Raw genomic sequence first — 12791 nt, forward strand, 5'->3', positions numbered from 1 at the left:
TTTAACAGGTATAAGTAGGAGGCACTCAGTCATTAACCTTCAGCGGTTTACTCATATGTCAGTGACACTATTTCTCACACTGTCACTTTAAGGAATCAAAGAAATAATACAAATAAATCCTATCCCTTTCAGGGATCTAACTACACAGCAGAATAAGCCTCTCTAACTGCTGCTGGGCCAACTAACCTGGTTCCCCATCTTAAACAATACCCTCTCGTTTAGGGTCACTAGATACACACTAATATCCACAGTTTTTTTTAGACATAGCTTAACTGATAGATGGGGAACAGCGTCCCCAGAGTCCAGGCAATTCTTCCGAACAGCGAATGTCATGAAGGGGGCGTCCTCCCCAAACTGGATACAGGGGAGCAGCGTGCCCCAGCCTCAAGGCTCTATGTGAGAGATTGAATGAAAAAGCAACCCTCTCTGCTCTAAATACCTGTTCTAGTAATTAGGAGAGCAGGTGAGGGAAACCAGCACCATTCATTTCTGAATAGGTAGAAAGGGTAGAAAAGAGCCCAGTGTAGCACTCAAGTTCACCCTCTGGTGATGAGTGTATGATTTAAAACATAAACTTTATTAAATACAACACATATATAAAATAATGGGTATTAAAATGACGTACTAGAGGTCAGTGGATCATGATACTGACAGCCGTGAGGCTCAGAATCAACATGGTATGTGTGTCCTATATGTATCAAATATCACACAGGAAACTAAGCAGAAATCCTGATATGGACCTCTTTGAAGGGTGAATAAGTCGTGTGTGCTCCGTAAGGTACTATGTCTACAGGTCACCCATGGGCAATATATGCATAAACCATAAATAAAAGTGGTGTGACTAGTAGTGACTGGTGCACATGTAAAGCAAATATAACGTGCACCAGTAGATCTCAGTGTGCAGTCAGTAAAGATCCTCCTCAGTGATATGGCTGTAAGCACAGTGCTGTGCTCAGATAACCTCCTGAGGTGTAATGCCCTGTAGTGACCTCAGCGGCAATGTCACAGATGGCACTAATGAACACTGTGCTGATATTATGGTGGTGGGCACCCTTGTCAGGTGAGCTTAGCACATAAATGGACACTGTACATGAAGAGGGGGTGGCTGCGTATAGTAGAATAGTGGCTGTGGTAACTATAAGTAGTAATGTACTCTAGCGCATAAATCACGGAACTACACTCAGTACTAAGTAGAGAGCACTAACCCTATCAGTATTCAATAAAATGAGGCTCTAAGTGTCCATCGGGGCACTACAAGCCTATATATCAGCGCGAGCAGGACACCGCATCAACCCGCGGTATGAGACATGAGAGCGGAAACAATAACAGTCCTGCGCGTGCACGTGTGGGGACGTTCACCGTTCATTCTCTTTGAGGCAGCAGCAGGGGCTCCCCTATTACCTTATCCATTCATTTCTGGTCTGGATTTTCTATCCCACAGTCTCGGGAACTGTGAAACTGTGGAATGGATCACTTCCATACTAAGTCTGCACTTTCTTCTATAAATTAGACAGAAAGCTGCCCGTTATCCTGCGACTATGTCACATGTACAACTCTATCATCAAACTTTGGTTTGGTTAGGTTTTTGTTTTCATTCAAACTAAGGGCTGTTCTATAGTGTGTGTGTGTGTGTGTGTGTGTGTGTGTGTGTGTGTGTGTGTGTGTGTGTGTGTGTGTCCTGCTGCTGGTGCGCCGGTCCCTTCATGCGCGAGAGTGGGGGCAGTACCTATTAGGCTTGCGCAAAAAGATTATTTCCCGGCTGTCGGCCGGATGCACGCTCAGTGCCGCGCGCACGCGCCGCTATATAACAGCCTTAACAGAGGGAATTGTTCGTTTTCTGGAACATTATCCATCAAATTGGATGTCATTTTGTTGCTCTTCAAAAGGGTTTTAAAAGTTACTTTTGAGTAGTGCAAGTTTTCTGGTTTCCATGAGAGTGCTGTGGTGGTGTAACACACAGAAGGATGAGTGCTATGGTGTAACACACAGAAGGATGAGTGCACAGTGCTGTGGTGGTGTAACACACAGAAGGATGAGTGCTGTGGTGGTGTAACACACAGAAGGATGAGTGCTATGGTGTAACACACAGAAGGATGAGTGCTATGGTGTAACACACAGAAGGATGAGTGCACAGTGCTGTGGTGGTGTAACACACAGAAGGATGAGTGCTGTGGTGGTGTAACACACAGAAGGATGAGTGCTATGGTGTAACACACAGAAGGATGAGTGCTATGGTGTAACACACAGAAGGATGAGTGCTGTGGTGTAACACACAGAAGGATGAGTGCACAGTGCTGTGGTGGTGTAACACACAGAAGGATGAGTGCAGAGTGCTGTGGTGGTGTAACACACAGAAGGATGAGTGCAAAGTGCTATGGTGGTGTAACACACAGAAGGATGAGTGCACAGTGCTGTGGTGGTGTAACACACAGAAGGATGAGTGCACAGTGCTGTGGTGGTGTAACACACAGAAGGATGAGTGCAGAGTGCTATGGTGGTGTAACACACAGAAGGATTTGTGCAAAGTGCTATGGTGGTGTAACACACAGAAGGATGAGTGCACAGTGCTGTGGTGGTGTAACACACAGAAGGATGAGTGCAAAGTGCTATGGTGGTGTAACACACAGAAGGATGAGTGCAAAGTGCTATGGTGGTGTAACACACAGAAGGATGAGTGCAGAGTGCTATGGTGGTGTAACACACAGAAGGATGAGTGCAAAGTGCTATGGTGGTGTAACACACAGAAGGATGAGTGCAGAGTGCTGTGGTGGTGTAACACACAGAAGGATGAGTGCAGAGTGCTATGGTGGTGTAACACACGGAAGGATGAGTGCAAAGTGCTATGGTGGTGTAACACACGGAAGGATGAGTGCAAAGTGCTATGGTGGTGTAACACACAGAAGGATGAGTGCAGAGTGCTATGGTGGTGTAACACACAGAAGGATGAGTGCAGAGTGCTATGGTGGTGTAACACACGGAAAGGATTGTGTTAGCATGTCAACACGAGAGATTGTGCAAATTTTAAAGTTGCTAAATATTGCTGGTGGTTTAAAAACGTTGTCTCCCTTTCTAAGTTCTGATGTTTTGTTACGTGGCCATCCAAAGAATTCCAATCGCACACCTAGAGTTGGACAATATACCGATGTGTAGAAAAAAGGGGGTTAATCTGTGCCCCCAAGCCGATGCACTAGAAATGAATACAATGTCCATAAATAAGTCCTGTATAAGTCCGTGGCAAAATGTGTATGACGGGAATTAGAGGCAATGATTGTAATGATAATAAGTATGCCCATGCATGAGAGTAGGAAAGCAGATAGAAGACGGAGGAATGAAGGTAACCCCACAGTGAGAGTTTACAATGAAAGCCCGCACTAACAGGATAACACCACACCCAAGTCGCCAACCGCCTTCACACTGGGATTGGAGGAAAAGGGAAGACACGCGTACTGGATGACCTCTGATTTGAAGCAGCCTCAGAACAGACTCCCGTCAGATGCATGCTCCTGCCAAACGGATGATGGAAAATATAGCAAACGAAAAAAAGTGGCGCACGGCACGCAGCAACCGTGAGGAAGCGGGGGGAAATCGGTACAGAAAAGCTCATCTATTTGAACAAAACACGGCCCTGCAGTCACTGACTCGTTTCGTACCCGTCGGTACTTTGTCAATATACCGATCTGATAATATTGCAATAATAAAAATGCTGATAAGTCGGATATTGATATTTTATTATCGTGATAATACTCTCCTCAAACCATGGGTGTTACAGACCGCGGGTGACATGGTCAATGTACTCGTTTGTGGCTTCAGGCTTTGAAGCTTTGATGTGGTATTGGATACATAATATTAAAATAACATCTGCCATTTTCTCCTATTAATACCTCCTTCCACCTGCCAATCACAAGCTGATTCACCAAGGAACAGCTGAAAACAGCCTAGTTCCTTCAATCTTGAAAATGCCAGTGTCATTTTTATGGCAAAAATAGCATTTACATGGTTTGGAGCATTTATCCGAAGAGTTTCTTCTGAAATTATTTGCCATTATTTTATGGCGAACATTTTTAAATTAGTGATCTTCATTTTCAACATGTTTTGCAGAATGTAATTTGACGTCTATGCAATGATGGAGAGGCAAGATAAATGGAAGTCAACAAGTGCCGTATTGTGCATTAGAGTGAAGCAAAATTACACTAATTATCTCACAGGTCACCATTCACAATTATAAATGAAGTTGATTGAGTTCATTCAATGGGAGACTAAAAAGCACAGCTGTTAGCTTCATGAATCTCCTCCTTTCTTGTAAAGACACAAGTGCACTTGATTAGGTCTACACATACCATGGACCGAATAAACCTCGTTTGCAGAATATATAATTCTCCTGAAACATATTTAAACAAAGATGGCTTGTGTTTTCACCCATTAACCTTGGCCAAATGTAATGTCTGCTTCATAACGAAAGAAATATCTAGTTAAAATTAGAAACATTCTATTTGGTTATTGTTCTGCAGATGTGAAGACTATTTGTCATGCTGTTTATTGCAGATGTTCGTTCTCTAAAAAGCAGGTCACACATCTTGCAAGATATCAATGTTTTAAGCTTCTCAAAACTATATTTAGATGCACATGTTCTGTATTTTGCTTCTGTGAAAAATGTATTTCTATTTCTTTGAAATCTAAACGTAGTCTTGGGTCTCATATTTTAGCAAGTCATTTTGTAAGTATGCATCTATAGGGGCAAATCTCGTTAATACATCTTTCATTAGTTGGGTGCAACCAACAATTAAAGATTTTGTTTAAAAAAATAAAAATTCAAATGGCTCCTTTTTTACGATGCATTGTACACCCCTTTAAAGTGGAGGCATAGTTTTTAGTTATTTGGCTACACTTTCCCAGCGTTCGTTAAAATATTTTAAAAACATGCTTTGTCTTTACAATGGTGGTTGCAACCAGTGAAATATTTCTCATACATTCGACCTTGGTGCAGTGATAGCAATATTGAAGTCTTATTCCTTATTCCTGGTCCGTTCTCCTGAACCCTTTGATGGGAAAAGGCAAAGTCAGAGGAGCTTTGAATCAAAGCAGAACCTAAAACCGTGCAAGAAAGGAAATCCTGACCCTAGTGGGCACCCAGCCCTAAAATGCATGATCCATTCTGATAATCAGCCCTACTTGTCTGTAGTTATTGCACCGTCTTCTCCTTTTTTCATAATCTGTATACAGCTTTCACCAAAGCTCAGAATATCAAACTACGAGGGAAACTCCTCATTCATGAGCCTGTGACATGTGATCTTTATTTCCCTTTGCAGAGGTATGCTGGGGCTGTTCTTGAAGTATGTGGATGAAAGTTGGGGAGGTTCCCTCAAGTCCAGGGTAAGTAACAATTGAAATATGTCAATTTATACAAATACACATCCAGCTTCTTTTGTTTTTTAACGGTATTAGTAAATATTTGCCTAAAAAGGTATATTAGGATTCAGTAGCCTCTGCAGTAGGAGGCCAAACTATATCACAGAAATGCCAACAAGGAGTATCTCTATTTATGGGGGGTTTTTGTCAGTCTGACTGGCAGCAAACGTGGATTACTAACATTCTAGTTTATCATGGAGCAATCTTTAATAAATCATGTCTGTATTAAATGTATTTCCAATTAAGCTAAGCCACAACGTAGACACCCCTTTGCTTTTTCTATTACCAATTATGGGATTGCTTCAAAATGACAAATTTCGATAAATATCTCAAATATTTGTTATCTATTGCTGGTAATACTAAATAACAGAACATTCTTATTATATTTATAACATTTGCTGGATTATTTTCTTAGCTTTGAGTCTACACAGAAGGGAAGATATTGCAGCTAGCTTTTGGTTTGTCCACATTTACACACTTATTACAGATTTATCAAAAATAAAATTGCTATTTATTTCTAGTAAATAGCACAAAATTGGGTAGAAAGAAATGGACAATATACAGTATTGGTTTTGCATAGATGGCAAACATCTAGTTGGTGTCTCGTTTATAGGAGAGAGTTTACCAACAGCGCCATTTAATAGAAAATATTCTCTAGACCATGGGTAGCCAACTCCAGTCCTCAAGGGCTCCCAAGAGGTTTTAAGGATATCCCTGCTTCAGCACAGGTGGCTGTCAACAGCTGAGCCACTGATTGAGCTACCTGTGCTGAAGCTGGGATATCCTTAAAACCTGTTGGTGACCCTTGAGGACTGGAGTTGGCCATCCCTGCTCTAGAGCAGGGGTGCGCAAAGTGGGGGGCACGAGATTCGCTGCGGGATTTACAGGGGCCCCGCGCGGTTCCCGGAGGCATTTAAATGAATGCCGGGGGAGCTGCAGGGCCTCTGTAAATTTCTCCTTCCCGTGGTTCAGACAGCTCCTGGTGATGCATCGCCATGGCAACGCAGCGTCAGATGACATCACATTGCCATGGCAACATGACGCCAGGGTGTCAGAGCCAAAGTAAGCAGGGGGGGTGTGAGGATAGTGGTCCAGACGGCTGGGGGGGCGCAGGGGAAAAAACATTGCGCTTCCCTGCTCTAGAGATTCATTTGACAAGCTCTCACTTCAGTTATTATTTTAGACATCCCTCTCAGTATGTTTACCAATTATAGTATGCACAAGATTTTAATAGTTTGAGCACGCACATTTTAAGTGAAACGTCTTTGTCTTTGGTCACTGTTGTCACAGATATTGTATTTGTGGTGGTGATATTTTTCATTCAAATTCAAAACATAATGTCAGTGACAAAACGCAAAGAAGTGTGGCTTCGAACGCGCGTGCTCGGCACTCTCCTCGGTTTTAGCTATTTGCACGTATATAGTTATATTAACTGTGTGTGTGTGTGTGTGTGTGTGTGTGTGTGTGTGTGTATGCGCGTGTGTGTGTGTGCATGCGTGTGTGTGCGTGTGTGCATGCGTGTGTGTGCGTGTGTGTGTCTGTGTGCGCGCGTCTGTGTGCGCGTACAACGTAAGGATATCTTTCCATGAATACCCTGTAGACGCAGCAAAGAAGTTTCACTTAAAAAATGTCCCCTTATTTATACTTACCTTCTTATAGAACCATTGACTCAAAATCTAAGCATGATTACATGTTTGATGTGGTGGTCTAATTGTTTTTAACAAACCAAGTTACATTTAACCTATTTAACACACCCGTGTCATGTATTTGTCACAGAATGGACTGCCCCTTTAAGTCTGCATGTACGTCAGTCTCTAAAGAAGCACACAGAATGGTGGTTGAATGAGAACCAATTTATTTTATTTTAGAATAGGATTGGCAGAGGAATCCAGATAACAGTTCAGATGTCTGTGTCCTATATAAGTGGAAGGATGACTTTACAGTGTAATTAGCGATGGGACTGAAATATCCTTTGCAAAGTTAGGGTCTGCATTTTTGTCAGCAGGAAAGGAATGCAAATGTCTCATTTTCCGAAAGCTTATGTGAGGTGTAGTTGCTCCGGGTGTTGTATACAATGCACTTTAGATTCCGCGTCTCAGGCCATTTAGTGTGCATAGAGTGCACAGGATTCAGCAAAAATATATTATAGATCTAAAGAAAACATCATACAGATTTGGGCTTTTCATAGTTATTGCTTCTTACATTCCTACAGACACCAAATGGTGTAATTAAATATTTTCAGTAAGAATCAAGTAATGATCATAGAAATGTATTGTATGTCTTTATTTATATAGCGCCAAAAGTGTACTCAGCGCTTCACAAAGTACAGTACGGGGAATTATAATACAATAAGTGCAGCAAAATCAGACAATAGGAAAGGAAATCCCTGCCCCGAAGAGCTTATAATGTAAGAGGATTGATGGGGAATTTACAGAGACAGCAGGTGAGGGAATAAGTGCTGTAGATGGGTGTGCTTGGTCACAATGGGTGGTAGGAGTGACTGAGTGTGGGACAGTAACCATGAGTGCAGGCTTGATTGCGTGGTATGGTATGCTTGATGCGTGGTATGCTTGATTTGTGGGGCAAGTTTTAAGGTTAGTCAGTATTAAAATGAGAGAGTTAACACATTTTACAGGGGAAGAGATGGCAGGGAGGCATGGGTGAAATCAGGTGTGTGTCTGGCTTTAGGCTTCAGGCTTAGGGGAGATCCCCAGCAGCAGGAAGGAGTAGATAAAGGATGTGACTAGAGGATTTTTGTGGGTGTTTTTTATTGAGGGGTAAAGAAGTCGTTGGGAGAGAGGTGTATAAATAATGGTGAAGTGGGGAAGTTGGAGAGAACAGAGACGTTCACAAAGGAGTGAGGAAACAGTAAACAGAAAAAGAGGGAGGACATAGTGAGATACAGGAGGAGAGACTTCCCAGGTACTGGAGGATAGAAAGGGTACAAAGAATCACAGCTTTTGGAAAGTTACTTTCTCACAGTTGCAAAGTTGTTGTTCAAAGCCCCGATCTTCCTCAAATCTTCACCTCCAATTTCAACTCCAAAATTAACTCTGCCAGACACTTTTAATGTGACACTTAAGATGGGACTCACAGCCACATGGCTTCACAGCCTAGATGGATGGTCTTCAATACTCTAAAACACAGCCACTTGACTAACAATTAAGGGAGGGGCGACTGCCAACGTTATACAATGGGTATAATTCCCAGCATGCCTGTGAATAAGCAGAATGTTATACAGCATTGCGACATTCCATCACTGGCTCACTAGTGGGGATGACTTTATATCCCAAAAGTGTCAAAGGTTCAGGTAAACTGGGATTTAAAAATGGCGCCTCTATTTTACACACAGTATAGTATGCCTTCTCCCTTTTTTTTTTGTTCTTTATGATTTATTTTGAAGTTTTTCCCTCTTGCTCTCACTAAAAAACATAAATATCTGCTTCATTTCCATGATTTCTGTGGGAGGAAATGATGCCCATTGTAAAAGCGAGCAGAAGACCTGCACATTTTCATGCCCTTGCCTTTGGTGTGCAGCCGCATACAGTGCTGCAGGAAGTGCTGAGTGAGCGCAGGGCCGCCATCAGGGGGACAGCGGTCTGCGGCCCTGAGTGAGCCCAGAGTCACAGTCAGGGGAACAGCCGGGACAGCTACATCAAACAAAAACCATGTCCTACTAATGTAGAACAGCTTTGAAGTATGACCACCAAGAATGTTCCTCAAAGTTACCAATTTTTTAACGTGCATTCAGCATGTATTTATCTAATATTTAAAGTGTCAATCTTTTCTCTGAGGGTACTTTAAAAGAAAAAAAAAAGTGTGTGTGTGTGTGTGTGTGTGTGTGTGTGTGTGTGTGTGTGTGTGTGTGTGTGTGTGTGTGTGTGTGTGTGTGTGTGTGTGTGTGTGTGTGTGTGTGTGTGTGTGTGTGTGTGTGTGTTCCGAGCACGCGCATTTTAAGTGAAACGTCTTTGTCTGTTGTCTCAGAAATTGTATTTGTGATTGTGTTTTTAATTAAAAATCAAAACACTATTTCGGTGCCAAAACGCAAAGAAGTTTGACTTGGTACGCGTGTTTTAGCTATTTGCACTTCTATATTTATAGTTAGTGTGTGTGTGTGTGTCTGCGCGATCTGTGTCCTGCTGCTGGTGCGCCGGTCCCTTCATGCGCGAGGGTGGGGGCAGTACCTATTTGGCTTGTGCGCATGCGCGGTGATTCTGCCGGAGCAGCCCCTCCTCTCTCCTCCCCCCGGCGGAGGTGCGGGGACACGGCCAGCCCCTGTCACATCTCCCGGCCGAAGAGGAGATTTCTGGGGAGCCGGGGCACAGGATCGGTTGTATTGGGCATGTGTGGGGGGGACAATTGGCTTCTGTGCATGTGCGCCGCGGCTCAGAACCCCTTCTTATGCACATGCAAGTTTAGTGTAAGGGCCGTGCAGCCTAGAATGTTTTTGTGGGCACAGGCGCGCACCCATTAGTACTCTGACGTCACCCGCTTTACGGTTTTACGTTACAAGGCAAGGCTTTTTTTTCCATGAAAACCCTGTAGGCGCCACAAAGAAGTTTCACTTCAAAATAGTGTTTTAAGTTAATTATTTGGTTTCATTTGCAGCTTTCGTCAGGAGCGAGAAGCCCAAACTTTTCAAGGGTCTGCAGATTAAGGTACTAATTAATTGCACACTTTTCTAATTGCTAAATAATACAATTAGTAAAATGCATTAACTGTTTATTGCATTATTACATTTAATTTACAGTTAGCTGGGGATATTTGAATAGTTTGACTTTCTAAACCCTTTTATTTGAAATTCACACGACTTGACCCCAGACGGTGCTACTGGTCAATAATAGATTTCAAGATTTGTTTAAAAATACTTTGTAGCTTTGAATGTAAAATATTTAGGATTCTATTTCTCATCGGTCTAGGGTCCTAATATTGCATCTAACACATAACAAATAAAAGATTGCCACGGTTTCAGATTATTGGCACAATCATGTCACCCTGAAACTTGTATCTCGGGCAACATGAAAACAATTCAAACTGTCGTTTTAAGGAAATACTGAAATTTAAAAAAGACAACTATAGTACCTAATAAAAATAAGAAAACAGACCCTTTGGCTGTTTACTAATGAATCTAATTACACATTGTTGTTATTTGTATTTACACCGCAACAAAACTCCCTGAAAAAGGTGGAGTAGGATAGCATGGCCATTGGTGATTAAATCATCAATCCCCCCCCCCAGAAGCCCGTAGGAGTGTAACTCCTATAATGTTTTTATCTTGTTCCTTGAGCATGTCCTGCTCTATTAAAGGCCAAGGTTACCATAACATTTAGACTTCTCCGGGGAGAGCTCCATTTTAACCCCCTGGACACTTAATATTTGAAATTCCTCGATCTCCTGAACGGAGCATCTGATCTTATAAATGAAAACAGAAAAGGGCGAGAAGAGTTCTCAAAGTTTAAAAAAAATTAAAAAAGGGGGGAGGGGGGGAACGGCAATTGTGGTGGACTGCTGCTTTAACCCGTAAATGCCCTTTCCTTTGCTCTCATAAGGTGCTAGGAGTTAACTATATTATTATGCTTTTCTGCAGTATGTGCGGGGCTCAGACCCTGTCCTGAAGCTGCTGGATGATAACGGGAACATTTCGGAAGAGCTGAGCATTCTCAAGTGGAATACGGATAGCGTGGAAGAATTCTTAAGTGAAAAATTAGACCGCATATAACTTTCATATCATTATTGCAAGCCTGCTATCCGCCATGCAAACTCCCCATGTAGATTGTTTTTTTTTGTTTGTTTATCTTCTCTAACTAAACACCCTTGAAAGATTCACATTCCAGAGATATATTTGAATTATTGGTGGTCCGAGAAGAGCAATGTTTGTCGGTGAGGAAAAACTTTTTTATAGAGCTACAAACTAGTGGCAGCTGTCAGGGCAAACTCCAGCACTGGGCACTTCCTGTGAGCGAACTCCAGCACTGGGCACTTCCTGTGAGCGAACTCCAGCACTGGGCACTTCCTGTGAGGTGGCTGCTCACGATTGGCTCATTACCAAAGACGTTATCATAGAGCATGTTCTTAGCACTTGCCACCATTGGAGTACTTCCTCTTCCGGCTACATTATGTATATTATTGTGCACTAATTAGAAACATTAAAAAAATAATCATGGGGAGGATTGCTGCTTTTAAGATTCGCTTTGGGAGGTACAGAGTTGTGGCATTCATATTGTTATCAACTGTCTGACAATTGCAGAGCTAATCTGATCCATTTTTGGCAAGGAAACAGATTGTAATAATTTTGTAATTTATACCACAACCATGTGAATTGGGCCAGTTTATGGATAACGCATTTTGAAGCCTAGTTCGTGAATAGGAATCATAGAGATCATAACAATTCCTTTAGTACCATGCATTTCACTATACTAACGAATTGACTACATGTTTGCACTATATGGGATGAGGTGCATCAAATGTGTTTACTCCAGTACAACTAGTGCTAAAATTGCCTTCATTTTGTTTTCCTTTTTACATCTGCATTTTCCTTTTTTTTTTTTTTTTACATTTCTTTAATCATTAATCTGATTTGTCGCTAGTTTAAAAAAAAAGAAAAGTTTGGCTGAATTCCATCGTGTTCTTTAACACCACTTTGTGATTTAATTGCATTTTGCTTATTATAGCCTTCTTTCCAGCCCTGTAAATGCGGGTTACTGAACGGATCTGTTTTGCGATGGTGAAAGGGCTCGGTTTATTGCATTAGATGTGACACATTCGGGTCATACACTTTAGTGAAGACAACACAGAAAACCTTTGCGAGAAGGCTTGTGAGTGTCTGATGTCCTGTGTAATGTTTGCAAATGTCTTGCTCTATTGCATTAAATATGAGGCCGGGTTGATCTGTTGAAGGAACTCTTAAAATAAAGAATTTTCAAATTTTTCTGACAAACCTGGTTTTATTTTTCGCCAACGGATGTTTATCGGTAAAATAAATTTCACTTGTTACATATTGATAGTGTACGCACACACAGAAATAGTTGGACTTTTGAACAATTTTTTTATGACTAAGGACATGCCCTTTCCTTCATTTAATTATTCAATTCTTAACTATAGTGGATAGCTTTAATCACCCCCTATACACAATGATTTCACCCTGTGGATTTCATTGGGGTCATTTGAAGGAGCCCTCTTGTAGTTTTGCTAATGCAGCTAATCTTTTTCCCAAGCCCAGCGATGTTCAGTGCTTCAGCTGGTACTTGTGTAAACAGGTGAACAAAAAGGCGCAAACAGCTTAATAAGAAGTGAATAAATAATAATGGTGTAAATGATAAAATTAAATAGATGTGATGACCAAAAAAAACCCCAGCTCAAACCTCACTGGTGGGACCTGTTTCACG

At 41.8% G+C, this 12791-nt stretch overlaps 1 protein-coding gene across 1 annotated transcript in view; it reads left to right on the forward strand.

The window, feature by feature from the left end:
- SELENOF (selenoprotein F) overlaps positions 1-12343 on the forward strand; it is a 29799-nt gene extending 17456 nt beyond the window's left edge. The window contains exons 3-5 of the mRNA XM_075615609.1: positions 5307-5370; positions 10015-10064; positions 10994-12343. Coding sequence (XP_075471724.1) covers positions 5307-5370; positions 10015-10064; positions 10994-11125 — 246 coding nt within the window. The 3' untranslated portion in view covers positions 11126-12343. The remainder of the gene's footprint in view (positions 1-5306; positions 5371-10014; positions 10065-10993) is intronic.
- The last annotated feature ends 448 nt before the right edge of the window (positions 12344-12791 follow it).

The sequence above is a fragment of the Ascaphus truei genome, chromosome 10 (assembly GCF_040206685.1).
Source record: "Ascaphus truei isolate aAscTru1 chromosome 10, aAscTru1.hap1, whole genome shotgun sequence".
Classification (NCBI taxonomy): Eukaryota; Metazoa; Chordata; class Amphibia; order Anura; family Ascaphidae; genus Ascaphus; species Ascaphus truei.